This window comes from Notothenia rossii (assembly GCF_949606895.1).
Source record: "Notothenia rossii genome assembly, chromosome: 5".
NCBI classification, from domain to species: Eukaryota; Metazoa; Chordata; class Actinopteri; order Perciformes; family Nototheniidae; genus Notothenia; species Notothenia rossii.
The window spans coordinates 3,879,871-3,899,238 of NC_136903.1; the positions used below are offsets into that span (position 1 = coordinate 3,879,871).

General features: G+C 41.0%; 1 protein-coding gene across 1 annotated transcript; it reads left to right on the forward strand.

The window, feature by feature from the left end:
* The first annotated feature begins 8,685 nt into the window (after positions 1-8,685).
* Positions 8,686-19,368, forward strand: hyal6 (hyaluronoglucosaminidase 6). The gene is made up of 4 exons (XM_079681901.1): positions 8,686-8,926; positions 16,353-17,321; positions 17,577-17,666; positions 18,246-19,368. Exons 2-4 carry the CDS (start codon positions 16,386-16,388, stop codon positions 18,723-18,725), a joined length of 1,506 nt encoding a protein of 501 aa, XP_079538027.1. The 5' UTR covers positions 8,686-8,926; positions 16,353-16,385; the 3' UTR covers positions 18,726-19,368.

Here is a 19,368-nt window from a genome sequence, read left to right on the forward strand (position 1 = left end):
AAACTCTCTCTGCAGCACACTTTCATTCTGGTCATGTATACATTATTTCTGATGCGTCACTGTTGATAAAACCCGTCATAAAAGGCGTCATCATTTATGTAGCCTACAACTCACTTCTCCGCCTGCTGCTGGATTTAATTGTTATTAATTACCTTCACACTTAAGAAATTGTTCATAAGAGAAAAAAAACAAAGTACTCTCTTTTACTCTTTCTAACCTAAAACCTCTGGGGTGCTTTTCCAACGGAGAAAATGGGAGGAAGTGCACTGATGTGAACCCAAAATGGAGAATACTGCACTTAATGCTAAAGATGAAAGCAACTGGAAAATGACCACGCATGGTTAAATGATGCATTTGACCTATATGCATCCCCATATTCAGCACACAGCACACACAAACATGCACAACATTGAAAATCAATTGGAAGTACGATATAGGTTTCTTTAAGATTCAAAAATGTTCTGAAAAGAAGTTGCGTATTTATTTTTTGCAAGGAATTTGCTTTGGTATCTGGTGGTGCGAACATAAACAATCTACACAAATAAGTTGCAAAGTAGGTAAAACAAAAAGGAAATATATAAGTTAGTCTATAAGAAAACGATTTAGCATTAAAAAGGATGCTAAAGACAAGCATTTACACCATTTTAAATGTAACTGTACAAATAACCTTAAAAGCTAAAAAAAACTAAAACACCTGAGAATACATTGCTGTTTCTTTCCCCAGGAATAAGATAAGATAAGATGGAACTTTATTTATCCCCTTGGGGAAATTCAGGCGTTTATGGCAGCAACAAGGTCAGAATGAAAAACAGAAAATAGATTTCAAATCAAAATGATAATACAGCAAAATAAGTAGGCTAAGGGATAATGTGCGAGGCGGTCATTATGGGTAAAGAACACCCGACAGGCCACATTCTCAACAAAGTAACAAAATGACTCCCAATATTAATTGAAATGCTTTTATGGATTTAGAAAATGTTTTTATTGATTTAAAAAATACCATTATTGATTTAAAATATTGATTTATTGATTTAAAATGACATGCATCTGCTAAGAAACATAGTCCGTCGTTACTGTTTGAACGAAGCGACGGCATGACTGCTTCGATAGCGTTTTTGCGGAGCTTTTTGATTACAGATTTGAAAACATCATTGCTTGCTTTAAAAGTAGCACAATTCATTATGTTAAACCTTGGAAAGTATCTAGATATCCCTGCCCTAATGCCAAAGGAACTGGCAACTGAATATGTTTTGCCTTTTGATGTCAGGACCGTTGCGTAAAAAGGACTGCAGCTCTGTGTTGAGGTTTCTGCCCCGTTACTTCTCCGCTGTTTTCTTGTCCCTCTTGTCTTTTCATTTTCTTCACTGGGGACTCATCAGCCACTAACCATTCATCCAAATTACTGTGCTCTCCAAATATATTAAAATTAATATTAAAATCCTCCATGTTGCTCTCAGACGGTAGACAACGGAAAACTAACGACAAGCAAACAGTTTGAAAAGTAAACTGTGTACAGTTAAATCGACCGGACTTCTTTCTGCAGATGCGAGGTCCTTAACAACGGTCAATAAATGCTTGACACTGACAGCGGTCTGTTCTACTGGATTAACAACGTGTCACGTGTTCTGAATTGACCAACCAGAATCGAGTATTCAACTAAACCATGTAATAAAAAAGTGATAAAGAAACTATTTTTATTTTTAACAAATATTTGTATTGGTATTTCATATTTTCAGCACAAGACAATGCACAAGTATATATCCCCACAAAAAAGAAGCAAACACATAATCAAAGAAAATACAAGAAAGAAAGTAAGAAAAAAAAGGAATATATAGGCTACACACACACACACGCAAACACACTTATACAGATGTAGACAGTAAACAATAGTTCAAAAGAAAATCTCAAAACAACATAGATGATTAACAATAATGTGGACATGTGATAAATATGAAAAGATAAAGTAACTATTGAAACAGGATATTACAGTAAAAAGTTGAGCATTTGTATGAACATGTTAAATATATTAACATAAGTGTGCAGATGTGCGTGCAGGTTGAGTGATGGAATCGCTCCATGGGACTATTCATGATGACATTTGTAGTTGAATAGAGGATTTGTTGAATCCATCAGATAATGAAAAGCTTCAAACAGATGTAAAGGGCATCTCCTCTCTCTTTGCTCTCAGAGTAATCTAATCAACACGGCTGCAGAACGGCATGACGGGAGTCATCAAGTCTGTCTGCGTTGTTTCCTGTCCGCAGGTTCAATCACAGATCAGACAATCTGACGGGCACGGGCACTTCGCACGATGATTGCTCAGGGTTGTGATTTCCATTCTGCACACGGTTACAAATGAGTGCAGGGCACCACTATGAAGATTTATTGCTAAGATTAAACAATATTGTGTCTTCCTGCTTTCTATGTCGGCTGCCATTAAACATGGACATTTTAAACAGCTATATTAGACTTTTGTTAGTGGATGACATACTTATTTTCCAGCATAATCCAAAAGTCTAGTCTTGATTACTTTATCCAATATATGTATGACAAGTAAAAAGTACCCTTTGTGCATCCAAAATATGGTAGAGAAAAAACATAAAGCAGTATAATATGTATTTATGTCTTAATGTGTGCATATTGTGACGACCCCTCCACACCATGTGGGGTGCCGTCTGGCTGTGTGTGTGTTGTTGCTGTGCCCAGCCGGATATGTTGCTCTCTGTCTCCTCTGGGCACTTTCCCTGTGCCAGCGTCAGGGATCTGTTGCTGGTTCCTTTTGTTTGTTTGTTTGTTTGTTTTGAATAAACGAACATTATATCATACCCCTCGTCTCGCCTCCCCGCTTTATGTTGCAGCCCAGGAGCCGGGTTGTAACAATATGTATAAATGTGTCTGTCGTGTAGTATATATAGATATAGGTATGTACATATTTGTATACATCTTTTTATAAATCTTTGTTATTGTATACGGGATTGTGGGAAACGATATTTCGATCTCTCTGTCTGTACACACAAACTGAAAGATTGACAATAAAGTTGACTTTGACTGACTTTGACTAATACAGAAATTAAAGTACATTTCCTTATCTTGCACCCGGGCATCAACCATCACATTCACCAAGCAGTTGCCTGAAAAGCTTCATTCCAGTATAACTTAGGCAGGGGTGAAGTTCAAACCCAAAAGAGAAGAGACCATCAAAGGCCTTGTTCGCATAAACAAGACCTTGAAACTGTGGTGCCTGCAGTTTGGATTGATCCTCCGTCTGATGTGGCCTCTGACGGTCTACGAGGTTCCCATCACCGATGTTCAGAAGCTGGAAAGAGACCTGTCCTTTCCTAAATCAAGAAATGGCTTGGACGACCTCGTTGCCTCAGCAGTATCGGCTTATATTGGCACATTGTCTCCAGCTTTACAGAATACAAAATGCACCGAGGTGGGAACGGTGATGACCCTGACCGCATCGTAGGACGCTTTAAAGATCCCCTATTATGCTTTTTGATGTCTTTTCTACATAAAGATGTGTCCCCGGTGCGTCAGGAGACTCTCTCATTTCCTCCGTACCCAAATCTCTAAAAACGGGGGAACAACAGAGCTGATCCAGATTTCGGTCCGATATGACGTAATATCTGAAATGTGGGCGGGCTTTACACCCACGACCCAATCAGAAACGTTGCTATCAGAAACAATGCCTGACGTGTTTTTGAAGTAATATGGTCTGTTTACATTAGCAAGCATCGCTAACACTCGGAGCTAACCTGTACTGGAGAGAGTATGTGTAAAAAAGGATATAAAAGGTACTAAAGAGCATGTGAGCTCCATACTGTTTCAGAAGTAATGCTTGATGTGGTTTGGAACATAATATGGCGTTTAATCACGGCAGCATTTAGCTGAGTTTCTGCCGGTAGAATTCTCCCCCATGAGCTCTCGCCCAGAATCAGCACTATAGTAACAGGGCTGAAATAGAGGGGTGAGGCTAGAATGGGTGATCTGTTTGGTGTTTTGAGCAAAACACTTCATACTGTAGACATGTTTTTTATACATCTGAGACCTATAATATATGCCTAAAAATAGTATAATAGGAGACCTTTAATACAATCAGCTGTGCCAGATGAAGCGTCGTAATCACCTGCAGGGATCAGGAACGAGGCTTATGAGCTCATAGGCTCAACTCACAACCGCTGGGCTTTATCCACAGCCTTGTGGTGTTGTACAATGCAGCATAAATGCTGATCGTTGAAATACAACACCTTCCTGAAGGTGTGAGGGAGGTCAGGAAGCTTGCATGCGAGCGTGTTCAATGTAAATACTCTGGAATGATGATAAAGCTTTATGGAAACCACCCGTACTCTTGTTCCTCCAGCTCCAGTACTAACATCTATCCGCTCTGCTCAGCATTAACAATATTTCTGCAGCTGACAGGAACTGCTTTAACCCCAAAGCTTATCATGAAACCGAGCTTCTTGTATCGGCCCGTCTACACTACAGGCATCAAAAAATCTTGAAACTGGGCGTGTCTGGAAGCTTGGCGATTTTTTGCGAGCAACGCGACCAACAACCAATCACATGAATCTCCCGTCCCCGACATACAAAGCAATAGCAATGTTAAAACGAAGTGAACTGGATATAAAATCCCCAAACAGGCGAAAAACCTACCAGTTTCACCCACTGTCTCTGCCACCTCCCTCCATGCCTGCTTCCTCCGGTTTGTATCCCGGTAAATAGTTCTGGTCGTAAAGAACCGGGTGATTTGCTTCCGTAATTTCTCATTTGGAATATGAGGAAATTAACTGCGGTTTGGCTCTCCCAGCTTGCACGCGGTTTGATTGGCTGCGCTTGCACTGGCGGGATTTGCATAAATGGGATTTGATTGGCTGATGCCAGCTTCGAAAGCATCGAGCCTCAGAAGTTGAACATTGTTCAACTTTTGATGCCGATAGATGCTCACGATGCTTGCAAAGCCATGCCATGCTCCCCACAATGCAGTTCGGCGAAGATTAAAAATCTTCTACGTCACCCCATTCAAGTGAATGGGCGAAGCGTTGAAAGCATTTTTCGATGCCTGTAGTGTAGACGGGCCGTTAGAGTCGACAGCTCAGACATACCTTTGGCTGTTACACAAGTCAGAAAGCACAAGTCGAAAAACACAAGTGGAAAAACCAAAGTCATGCATCTTTCTTCATCAAACCTGAAGAAGCCATCACTCCCTCATCATCCACTTGTGCATCATCATCTTGAACGGATGGATTCATTCTCAAAAGAGTCATTTCAGAGAACTAGTGCTAAACACCGATTGTCTTACATTATAATTTTGTTTTAGGCAAATTGAAAAGAGCAATTTACACTAAGTCGTTGCAATCCGTCTTAGTTGACTTATTCCCTACTGGCAAGGGTAAACGTGTTTTTAATGTCTCTATGTATTCACTACAAGAGCCATTGTATAAATTGCACCATTTTGCTTCCTCATATCTTTGTATTCCAGTTATATTGTATGATGCACTGTTAGAGGAGCATGCGACTCCAGAATGTCATTGCCAACCACTGAAATGATTGCATATGGAAATAAAATCTTTGAATCTTTGACCTCAAGCCCAGTGGGCCAGTACTGAAGTGGACCAAGTGGACGATGTGGGCTGGTCGGATAAATCACTAGCACCCCCCCGCCCCCCGTTGACAAGTTACTAGCGGTATTTACTTGCGGTACCGAGGTGGGCCGGCGGTACAGAAGCGGGCCGGTCGAGAGTCCCGGGCTGATTTTTAGTCCCAGTCCGCCCCTGCTTTAGCCACTTCCTTTTTGTTTGAATGAGTAATTTTTGAGACACTAAACACACACAAGAGGGACCTAAGACACAAATTATAAAAAAACATTGCATTGTATTTAGAGGTTAAAACTTTAAGAGACGAATTTCAATCCACAGGCGCTTCTGAAGGTCCTCTACGAACTTGTACGAATCCCTACAGAACTTTCTTCCTTTGCCCTTATATGTATTGTAGCAACAAAACTCCCAATGAACAGTCGCTAGAGGGCTAAGGTAAACTCACCACTTTGACACGTTTCAATTAAAAGCGTCCGTACTGAAGTTATAGCTTAACGGCGTTAAAAAACTCAAATAAACAACGCAAAACTTAAAGAGGACCAAACGTTCACCCTCTGTGTCATACTAATTACTGGCAAACAACAGGTGGACTAAATACAAACAAACCACACCCATGTGACAAACGCCGGAAGTGATAGTTAAATACAAATGTGTGCAATCTAAAATAACAACAATAATGGAGATAATTGCCTCGGGCTAAATAAGCATTTTGAATTGAATTGAATTTAATTATTTAAAACAAGGAACAGTGTACATTAATCAACATATTAAAAACATGAAAAAGTACTGGAAATAGCCAAAAGGCTAGTTTTCATTGGTAGTCTGTTTGCCAGACGGTGATAGACATCCTAAAAGCAATAATACAAATACCACAACATTGTTATACCATTGTACATATTTACAATAGATGACATCACTGAATACAGATAAGAGCAAGTCATGATAATAAATAAAACGTTTACAATACACACTCACACACACACCTACACCCACATATTTGCTGACACTGTTGGTTTTCAATGAGCCACTTTTTAATACTGTGCTTGAATCTGATGAGGATTCTCTTATTGGTTGTGGTATTGAATTCCATTGATGGCATGCTGAAAAGACAGCCTGGGTTGGCTCCTACATGTACATAGTACATAACACCTGGTTATTTTGGTCCTTCTGCACTTTCAGTCGTTTCTCTTGAAAGAATGTTCTCTGATTGTATCTCCAGTTTGTGTACGATACTCCACGCTGAGGCTCAGGTGGTATTGCGTGCCAGACTGTTAGTAAATCTGATATAAAGTCAACTTTGGTGTTGTGGGTCCGCCTGTTTGTGCAGCGGTGAACTGATGATTCGGGACATTTCTGCAGCGCTGATGCAGAGGAAAGGCTGTACCGACAGGCTGTAATATAATCATGTTTTCTCAGCTGGAAGGAGACGGATGGGTGTGAAACATTTGGAGCTACATCAGGGTCACGAAGGTATCAGGAACCAAAGCAGTAAACCAACACGTACTTTTTCCTCTGTAGTTCGTCTGGGAATCTAAGGAATTTATATAATGTCATACAGTGTATTCAACAGATGGTTGTATTAATTGGACTACTGTTAACGCCAACACACACATATTTAATAGATGAAAATCATTGTTACTTTTCCTTGAAGAACATTTCTTTTTTTGAAATAAGGGGTTTGAAACAGGCTTTCTATTCTTATATTTAGAAATATAATCTACATACAATAATCGGGCAAGAGTTTTCTGTGCACTACTGGGATCTCAGGCAGTATCGGAGCTCATCATTAACACTAGGGGACACATGGACACGTCTTAATCAAGTTGTTTATTACCAAAAGGTCAATAAATAGCGAAAAAAATATGATTTTAAAGACATTTCTAGTTACCGAAGATTGAATCCTAATGACTTGTAAATATGGGTAACATTTCACAACAACTACTTGATTATTGTTAATGTGTTACCTTCATGTCCCCTCATACTGTACTATCTTTGGGGATCTGTTGGGTTCAGAATTCTAGAAAAGACAGACAACTTCTAAGTTTAACTATTTATTGTAAAGAGAGCAAAATATATATATTACTTGGCCAAGGACTCGTCACGTCACGGAAATCACAGGCAGAAAAGCTGTAATCTTTAACCACCATATCCGTTAAGAGCCTCGAACCTCGTGCAACAATACATTTTATTACACAGGGCGTTGCCCGTACATTTATGATTGGTCAAGACTAGATGAAGAGATACCGCGGTTTAGACTTCTCTTTGGTTGGTGCGCAGACTCAGATAGAGTCTCTTGGCTACACGATCGTCCAATCATCATTCGGCCAGCTGGCGAAAGTCCCTCCCTACTCTGTCTCTATCATACGTAATTTGTTTTCAGATATAGTGGAAAACCATAATGTTGCTTCCTAGCTCTGCGTGGGAGCGCGGCTCCCATACAATTCAAGGCCGGTGCGATGTGCTGTTCTGACTACCTCTTTGTGTTCTCTCAGTCTCTGCACCTGACCTCGCTACTTTCAATATTGCAAGCTAAACACTTTCTCATTTGACTTTTCCCTTCGTTCCTATCCTCCCCATCAAAACTTGGGGGGGGGAGCAACATAAAATTAGCACAATAAGCAAATAATGTAATAATAAAAATCTTGTGAAGTTATATAAAAATAGACTCCATAGATCCCTTAACTTTTCCAGTTGCGCCATCACCAGGTCAAAATGTCAATATGAACACTTGATTTTTTTGTCAAATACCAAAAAAACTAAACATCCCCTCCTGCTTCAAATCTATTTCGTTTTTGGTGCACCTGCTAGCATGCTTACAAGCAACATGGTAAACATGATATCTGCTAAACATCCACGTGTTAGCATAGTTTTTTCAGTATGTAGCCACGCTAGCTTCAGCATTTAACGCATGCTGTTCCGAAGAATGTATTTAGACTTAGGTCATTTTAATTTGTTCGCAACATAAAGGCATGGTGTTGTGCTCGTACGTTTTTAGCTTCACTTTTTTGTTACATACATTTAGACTATATCAAATTAGCGAGGAATTGTGGTCAACAGAAAGTCTTTACACCCTATAATTTGCTCCTTTCTGTTAACTGCCCATCTGCCCTTTGTCCAGTTAATGAGAGTCCTGTTGGGCTCATATGAGGAGGGGCCAAATGAACAATATAGTGGGGCATCTCTTGTCCCGTTACATCCTGAGAGAAAGGGGACAGAGAGACAACTCAGAAGCTCATCTGATGGACAACTTTGGTATCTAAAACTTTAGAGATGAGGAAATAAACCTGCAAGAGGCCTCGATACACAGAGCAGTTAGCAGGGACGGAACGGTACGTTATCCTAATCATAAAACTGTTATATTTAAATAATATTTCTTCTAAATGAATGTTGTTTTTTAATGAATCAATCTGGTGTAAATACTTATCTTTAGTATCCTTTTGTAAAGCTAAATTGTTCTTATTTTTTATTATCCCTTTATATATATATTTTTTAAATACTTTTCCAACTTATTTTCTTAGATTGTTTATGTTCGAACAACCCGATATAAAAAAGCAAATTCCTTGTATCTGTAAACGTACCTGATGGCAATGAACTTGATTCTGATTCGGATAAGGAGTGGAATTGATCCTGGTTTATGTCACAGGTAAGTTGAAGCTAATACTCAAATAATTTCATGGTTTAGTTGACTGGAAAAAATGCTGCTCCATAACAAGTAAAGAAATAATGAAAACGAGTTGTTTCCACTTGAACTAAGTAAAAATATCTGCCAATAGAAGAAGTGAAAATGTGCTTGATAACATTTCTTGATATAAGAAGGGATATTTAGATAAATCAGATTAATTGGCTCATTTTGAATTATATTTGACCAGAATCAGGAAATGTTGTTACAATATAAGCCGTAAATGCTCAAAAAGTTTCTGTTTTCTGATGTTAGTTGGTGATTTTCCAATATGTAAAAAACAAGTTTCATCTGAGATACAACTCAAAATAAGATTTTTTGACCCAAAAAGATGATTGTCTAAAAACAAGACCCGATATCTCACTGCAGTGTTACTTCTGAAGTTATTTACCCAGCCCACTCTCTTCAGTCTGCGTACAAATGACTTGACTTTGCAAAGGCGTGCAATAGATACGCAGAAGTCCGATTTTGCGTGCATATGATACTCCCACGTTACGTTTGTTATGAAGGTATCTTAAATGCGTTTATTTTCTACATATCTTTGCCATTTATTTAACCCTAACCATAACCCAATAAGCTGCTGTGTCGTTTATTGCACCCCAAACATTGAAACTGTCATTGGAACGGCGATTCAAGCCTGAAGCCATCGGCCCGTCTACACTACAGGCATAAAAAAATCTTGAAGCTGGGCGTGTCTGAAGCTTGGCGATTTTTTGCGAGCAACGCGACCAACAACCAATCACATGAATCTCCCGCCCCCGACATACAAAGCAATAGCAATGTTTAAACTAAGTAAACTGGATATAAACTACCCAAACAGGCGAAAACCTACCAGTTTCACCCACTGTCTCCGCCACCTCCCTCCATGCCTGGTTCCTCCGGTTTGTATCCCGGTAAATAGTTCTGGTCGTAAAGAACCGGGTGATTTGCTACCGTAATATCTCGTTTGGAATATGAGGAAATGAACAGCGGTCTGGCTCTCCCAGCTAGAACGCGGTTTGATTGGCTGCGCTTGCACTGGCGGGATTTGCATAAACGGGATTTGATTGGCTGATGCCAAGCATCGAGCCTCAAAAGTTGAACATTGTTCAACTTTTGATGCCGATAGATGCTCGTGATGCTTGCAAAGCCATGCCATGCTCCCCACAATGCAGTTCGGCGAAGATTACAAATCTTCTACGTCCGAATGGGCGAAGCGTTGAAAGCATTTTTCGATGCCTATAGTGTAGACGGGCCGTAATGTTTGAGGTGCAATATCAGCGTATCATATGCACGCCTTTGCAAAGTCGTGTCATTTGTACGCAGACTGTGAGACCGGGTTGCTTATACCAGGTGTAGAGACATATTCTGACTAGCTATTATAGACCATACTTGTCAACCCTCCCGATTTTCGCGAGAGACTCCCGATTTCATTGCCCTCTCCCGGTTTCCTCCCGGGGTCATATTTCTCCCGCATTTCTCCCGATTTCTGACAAAATCAGATTTACACAAGACTGTTTTCACTCGGACTTTAATACAGCTGCAGCATTGTTTGGTTTCCATGGTAACACGTCTCTTTAGTAGCGCGCGCAACTCAAAGTCTGAGAGGGTGAGGCAGATATTCACAGAAAACAGAACAAGAATCGACAACTACTCTACTCTCTGCTCACTCCTTTCCTGTAAAATACAGGTCCAGCCCACACATACTGTATGCTCCATCAAGGACGGTGCTACAGACCGCAAGGAAGTGCACTTACAACTACAATAAGCATGTTAATGTTAATCTAAACAGCTCCGGCGATTCACTAGCACCACCCCCCCCCCCCCCCATTTTGAAATGCTCCCGATTTCTGAGGTCTAAAGGTTGGCAAATATGTATTAGACTAATATACTTGGCAATATTTCGAGTTTTTGTAGTGGAAGGTGAAATCTGTATAATGGTCTAGATTACGCTCATGTACACAAGTCTAAAGCTAAACCATGCAGAAGACATGGCAATGTTCATGTGTTGCATAAAAATAGACAACTGTTTGGACAGACAGATGGTGTTATTAGTAGAACTGTGAAAGTTAAATGCAAAATGCAGGTTTTCCTCATTTGCAGCGGTGAAGTTTCAGCACGTTGGTGTTAATAAAACCGTAAAATCACATCTGGAAACTGCAGTGGAGAGACCGCAGTCGAAAAAAAGCACACGTGAACATAATCAAGACTCGACTGAACCCTGGAAGGGAACCAGAATTAATCAGTGCCTGACAGGGATGGAGTTTACTGTAAAGACCTCGGTGGGAATCAAATTAACGAGATACTATATTTTTGAGTTGCGACAGCACATCTGATCTGTATTTGTGGGTGTGTTGCAAGCTTTTATACCTAATATTTTACAGCTGTGTTGGGACAGAATAATACCTTAATAATTTAGCTATTCTTAAAGTCTCACCACTAACCTCCATAACCAGTTTAACATGTTAAGTGTGTCTTTAATATGTTGCTAAAGCAAAGGTCACGGGGTCATTTAAGTACAAAATACATTTCCTAGAAGTAAAGCCTATATCTATAATGTTGGATCATGTAATGGGATGGAAAAATAGTTTAAGACATGAGTTTTCATCATGTTACGAATCATTTCATTTCACACAATGATTCGTCTGTCATGCATTTATTTTCGTGTTTGCTAACATACACGAGCTGCTCAAAATTGCGCCAATACAAACCACTAGCCTGGAGAATAATATGGTTCAATTTAACCGTAATGCACAGCAATCTTTTTTAAATACACACACACACACACACACACACACACACACACACACACACACACACACACACACACACACACACACACACACACACACACACACACACACACACACACACACACACACACACACACACACACACACACACACACACATGTTGGGAGTCGAATCAGCGGTCTGACTCAGACTTTCTGTGGTTTTAAAAGCCCCCCAACACACTCTCACACACACACACACACACACACACACACACACACACACACACACACACACACACGCGCACACACACACACACACACACACACACACACACACACACACACACACACTACGATTTGTGGTGTTGCTGAACAACGACAGTCACTCTGTCTCTGGTTGTTAGGCATTAACGCTGGATCATTAAATGCTAATTCTAGGCTGGCTTCATATTTTCCAGATTTCCCTGTAAACTACTGGACAATCAGACACACTCGCTCAGTCCCGTCCAGACCAGCCTGAGACCCCCACACACAATCTCTCCATATTGCACTATACTGTAGCCAAAACACTGCAGATAAAATCATGCTAACGCGAGCCTACAGAGTTTCCATCTTCAGTAACTCTGTATTGAATGGAAATTATGAATATCAAAATTCCAAAAGGGAGTTAACAACCAAGTACAGCTAAGTATAAGTTGAGAAATATACTGTGACTGACTAGCTAGCATGATGGTTAGCTCACTCTTTAGGCATGCTAAATTAGCAGCTTGAAGTTTATTTGACGTCTCGATTTCCCTTTAAAGTACATATTTGACCTCTGTATCATATTACATCGAATAGTACAGCATAGCTAGCTTTGATATCTTTCTCTAGTTTCCACTTCCCTGAAAGTACATCTATTCAATTGTGGCTGGAATACCATGGAATTATCCATAACCTATAGTTAATTGTTAACATGCTAATATGAGCTGATTTGTACTTATCCCAACGTAGGCTGACAGCTTATTGGGTACATGTCATTAGCTGTGCATGAATTTGGTCATAATCCAAAGTAATGAACAAATGATAGGTGTTTATGTAGCTCTATGGAAAGTTATGAGTATTTCAAAATATGCAAGATGGCGCCATGCAAATTGCAGTCGCTCCCTGTGTCTATTACGTTTTTGTATTAGTGATGTGTCGGTCGCGAACGAGGGGAACCGAGTCGTACTTGGTGAGAGCCGTTCTTTTTTTCGTTCAATCGTTGGTCCGCACTCACTGCCTGCCAAAATCCACTCGCCTTTTAAAAAGCTTGATTTTGTATTCTGTGAAGACCCGCCCCCTACTCTGATTGGTAGGTTGGTAGGAGGAGTGAGATGGGGTGTGTCTTAACGGAATACGCGAGAGAGAGAAGTCATAACAAGTGGTACAGGACAGGTAGACGACGTGTTTTTCGGATGGAAAATGAGCCAAACTCGAAAACGCAGTTGGATGCACTTCAACCAAAACCCAGGCAGTGATAAAGCGCACCATTTGTAAAGGCAAAATATCCTTTAAAGCAGGGTCAACAAATAATCTCCATCGCCACTTAAATATCCTTATGACTGGTGATTATTTTGCAGATAAACCTAGTAACCCCGCCCCCTTTAAAAAAACGGCTCTTTTGAACGGCTCTTTGAAAGGAACGGAGCCATAAGATCCGGCTCCCTTCAAAGAGACATCATTCCCATCACTTTTTGTATTTTAACTGCTTTTTTTCTTACTACTGTTGACATGTATATATATATATATATATATTTACTATTTATTTTTATTTTGTTGCATTTTAAACTTACTTGCAATTAGTGCTGCGTACCGGTACGCCGAACCGGTACTGGACTTGTAAAAAGTTTCGGTTCAAGTCCGGTTAAAACCGGAACGTCAGGAACCGGTACTTACGTATATTCTCCTTTTTGTTCTAAACCATCTAAAACCTTCCATAGATCGAGAAATTTGCGCTGAGAAAAGACGAAAAACATTGTTTTGGCTTCTGATATGGCGGCCATTACTGAACTCACGAAGTCTCGCAAAATATCGCAACTGCTCGCGAGATCTGTGTGACGTCAAGGGAAGCTGGCTTAGACATAGTGGACACTGACAGCGTGGGATGCTGGTTGCCATATATGGTAGTGTAGCTAAGCTAACTCCTTTGTATGTATGGTGATATAGTGTCTGCCGAAAGAGCAACACTTCACCCAGACAATGTCAATATGCTGTTGTTCTTGAACAAGAACACATAGACTTGTACTCTTGCATATTGAGTCTTGTATGTACATCACTATGTATGTAGTTGTGTTGTGTAGTTAGTAACACATGTAGAGTTATAGAAAAGACATGGTGTAGACACAAGTTGGAAGGGGGCACAATAAACCTGACTAGTTTCAATTTGAGTTGATTATGAGTTTATTTTCAATTGATAATTAGCTCACAATAAGTTCACTTTAGTTACTCACACAACTTGACACAAGTCCGGACTTATAAGTCCGGACTTGAACCTGAACCCCTGGACTTGAGTCCGGACCTGAACCTGAATGTGAGTCCAGGTACACAGCACTACTTGCAATGCTATGCCAACAAAATCATTTTCTGAATTTGGGAGCAAACAAGTTTCCTATTTCTTATAAAATCTCGAGACAATGGATTGCCTAAACTTAATTACTTGGAAATCCATCCAGTAGTTAATATTCCAATCTGGTAGACCTACTCTCCAGAGCCAAACCAGTATGGCGTGGTTAAAAACCATTAACCCCTTGTCCTCGTCTGGATCCACTTAGTTGAGTCCAGCTGCTTTTTAACATTCTGTTGTATCTGTTGGAGACAAAACATCAAACCGAGTCTCCTGTGTCAGATTGGGGGGTCTTTTCTTGTGGTCTACAGTTGCCGTGTTTCCAGGCTTCTGGTGGTTTTCGCGGACAGCCTGAGTGGCTTCACCGCACTCTGTTTGTCTTGGATCAATACCACCAGAAAACCCATCGAGCTGGAAGGGTTATGAAACTGGTTTTTGCCTCAGGAGAAGCTTTCCTAAACTGAAGAAACTTGATGAATTACAGCCTTTTTTAAATGTTTTTAGTGAAACGTTTTGTCAGTTTATTTGTGAATATGACTTCTTCTTCTTTCACCGTCTTCTCCAGCCAGCTTTCTACTCACTGATCCACATCCAAGATTACTGTGACCATAAAGTTCTCGTGCCATTAAACTAAGCAGAGAACATGAGCTCCAGGGCCAGCGACTCATCAGAAGAATGAAAAGTTGAAATGATCGGAGAAGCGTGGTTTTCCTTTCTCAAATGCTTTGGTTACAATCCCACGAAAGGAATGATGGGAGATTTTCCGTGGCGTCCTTGGAGGCAACCTCAGCAGCCATGTTTCCCAAGAGTGGGGTCACAATGTCTTTCCCCCCTCCCCGACGTTGGAAAAACTGGAAAATGAATTGCTTCAATATGACGGGGCGCCAGGAGCAATTAGAAGGGGCTCTTACATAAAGAGCCAGAGGGAATCGTTTCAAAAGGAAAGACAGAGGACAAAATAAAAAGCAGAGCTACAAAGAGACCAACCGTGGATTTGAGTATGTGTAACTGCATAAGATGGGTTTCCAAAGCTTTGAAGTTGTGGTTCCTGAATAAAAGTACAGAATACTGAGAAAAATCAAAGTTCCTATTGTCCTATTGTCAGACAACTTTTTAAAACAATGTTTACTGTATGTTTAAAATGCTCAAGGGTGAAGGTTAGATGACAAAGAATAGCTTTCCAGTTAATCAGACAGTGGTGTACTTGCGGTCTTATTGCAGTTGTTATGAGCTAAGGAATACATGTTTGTCTTAAGAGTTGTGTACATCGTTCATGTGTGCCCAAATTTTCATGCCTAGTTGTCTTCTATTTCTATATTGGGAAAGACGAGTTCTTCTCTGCTACGACTAAAAGCTTTAGTACTACACATTTCTCTCTGAAACCCTAAATAGCTGCAGCAGATGGGTTTGATGATGATGTTTAAAATCATTGAATGAGTCTATTAATGAATTTCTCTTTAGAGTCCATAGAAGGGCATTTTGACTGTATCTAAGTGGCGTTTTAATGTGTAAAAGTAAAGTAGAAGTAAAAGCCTATTCTCATTTCTCTCCATGTCCACAGTATATCCACTACTTTGGGATTTGAACCTGCATCCTTTTCGTCTCAGTCCTGCTCCCGCTGAGAACAGGGAAGCTTTGTGTTTTGTTGTGTTGTGGAATCTGGAGCATTCACTTGGCTGATCATCCCTCACATGTATTCTCACAGGCCCCGGCTGATTATCTCTGCTCACTGAAGCTCCTAATGTCTTCTCCAAACATGCCCGTTTCTCTCCTGTGCAGGACCACTAATTGCTCCATGAGGAATAAGGGGCCATGGCGTTGATGGGGCTCCGTCTCCTGGCTCTGGCCCTGTTGGTTGGCGTTGGAGTAAAGCCACAAATCCAGGGTGACCAAATGAAGCCGTCCAGGGCACCTCTGATCCCTCATCGACCTTTTGTTGTCGTGTGGAACGCTCCAACCGAGTCCTGCCGCCTTCGATTCAAAGTTGACTTGGACCTTAGTGTTTTCGACATTGTAGCAAACCTTAACGAAACCCTAAGCGGACCAAACGTCACCATTTTCTACCACAGCCACTTGGGATACTACCCATACTATTCCAACTCCGGGGTCCCTATCAACGGAGGACTTCCACAGAACCAGAGCGTCTCCAAACACCTGAGCAAGGCCCGGGCGGATATTGACAAGCTAATCCCGCACAAGGACTTTCGAGGAATGGCTGTCATTGACTGGGAGAACTGGAGGCCTCAGTGGGTGCGAAACTGGGGCGCCAAGGTTATCTACCGCAACAGATCCAAGGAACAGATCCGGAAGCTTCACCCGAACTGGCCGGAAAGCAAGGTGGAGAAAGAAGCAAAGGACGGGTTTGAGAGGGCCGGGCAGTCCTTCATGAACATGACCTTAGCCTTAGCGGAAAGTCGCAGGCCGGACGGACTTTGGGGGTTTTACCTTTTCCCGGATTGTTACAACTACGGGTACAAGACGCACCCTCAACGGTACACCGGCGAATGTCCCAACGTGGAGCACGTACGCAACGACCATCTGATGTGGCTTTGGAAGGGGAGTTCTGCTCTCTACCCGTCCATCTACCTGGACTACGAACTCAAGTCTTCACCCAACACGGTCAAGTTCGTCCACTATCGAGTCAAAGAAGCCATGAGGATCGCGTCCATCGCCCGTACCGACTACACGTTGCCAGTGTTTGTCTACTCCAGACCCTTTTATGCGTACACCTTTGCTGTTCTTTCAGAGGTAAGCTTTTCAGTTCTGTTTGATAAAACCCTTTACAAAAACTTGAACTTCTTTCTATCATGATAATTGCAGGTTTAGACTTGGTGTTGCTTTATACATATTATAATGAAATGGTCTTGAAGTACAGTATACTTTTGTATTCTCTCATGTACCTTAAAGATGCCTTCCCAATATGTTCGTTGTCCCAAGAGCATTTGTAGATCATGAAAAAGTGGAAGAGAAGGAGTAAAGTGTTCTGGCGTCGTTGTGTTTCAGAGCGATCTGATTCACACCATCGGGGAGAGCGCTGTCTTGGGAGCGTCAGGAGTCATCCTCTGGGGATCATCAGAGTATTCACGAACAAAGGTAATGGCACAAAGTAAAACTAATAAAAGTGGTGTACACTTGGTTAAATAAGTTCAATACTCTTTTTAATACCAAAAGCTTTAAATCTACTCTAATCAGAAGAAAGGAGAAGCCCTAAACCAAATGCATATTGTTTTTATATGCTTCTATATTATGGCACACTTTACAGAAAACAAGTCATTAAGAATTAAAGGATGATACATAGCAGTCACTGTGCATAAAACAAGGATATCATTATTCTCTCGAGTAAACCAAAAGAAAAAGCATCAGATTTATGTGTGAAAGTGGTCTGGATTGTTTTCAGTCTGTGGATTTTTTTACATCCTGTTTACAACATACTCAGCTATAAATCTAGGAGTAGAAGTATGTGTCATATGATCAGAACTGATAATGTTCTAACTATGAAACAATTGAAGTGCTTCTTTTGACTTGAGTGTTAGTCATCAGACTCTTGAAACCTGTTTGAAACCTGAGATTGTGGAAACGGTATTTAGATCTCTCTGTCTGTACACACTAACTGAAAGACTGACATGTTTATGGGTCCCTAATTTGACCACTACTAACTGTGATCTCCTGCAGAGGAACTGCCTGACAGTGAAGAAGTACATCGACGGTCCGCTGGGACATTACGTCATCAACGTCACTTCTGCCGCCAAGCTGTGCAGCAAAGCGCTCTGCAAGAAGAACGGCAGGTGCGTCCGAAAGAGCCTCGACTCGGGCGCTTACCTTCACCTGAACCCGCGTTTCTTCCACATCCGCAGAAACCCAACACCCAGAGGTCCACGCTTCCACGTCAGCGGACACCTCAACAACCACGACATCCTGGACATGAAGCACAAGTTCACCTGCCAGTGCTACCAGGGCTGGACAGGTGTTTACTGCGAGATGCCCCAGGCTCCAAACCCCCCTCCTCCAGATCAGCCTGCCGTCCCCTTTCCTCACCCCAGGGAGAACTGCCTTCTGGGAGAAATCAAGCTCCTCATATCCCTCCATTTCTCCTGCCTCTGTACCATCCTGTTCCTGGGACTCTGTCTGGTTATCAAGTGTTGGATATTGTAGACGTCAAAGCCTCATTTTGAGAGTTTTAGCCAGATCTGAAGTGTGACCAACTGCAGTTCCTCTAATGTCCACTAGGGAGCTGTATTGAAATGAATGGGAAAACCTCCAACTTCTATTTACAAAAAGCAACAAACACAGTTTCAAAATGTGTTTCCTTCATCTGATGTATGTTTTAGATCTGATTTTGAGCTCTGAAAATGTTCTTGTATTAAAGGATAATTTCAAAAACAATGTTTTAAGGATGAAATACCACTTTTTTAAACCTCCACATAAACCTCTCATATGTACAGAAGTAAACCAACCACAGCCTTTCAGTCAATTGTCTGTTTTCTGCCACTTTTCCAAAAGGACATCTCTTCTCTAATCCACGTCTTTGTGCTCCTCAGTGTTTCTAGGGCTACAACGACAACAGTTCTTCCAATCAAGCAAAACAAAGCAGGCCACAGTTTATCGTGCATGGAAAACATATCAATTACATCTCTAGTCTCGTATTGCAACTCGTTATTTTTTGCCAAATAGGTTTAACATAAGCTACTGTAACTCTGTTGCTTTTACTTAAGGAGAAATAACAACCTCAGAAAGACAGAATCATAACATTGCCCATGCAGGAAGTCATTTTCTAATGGCTCTGTTTTACACACAA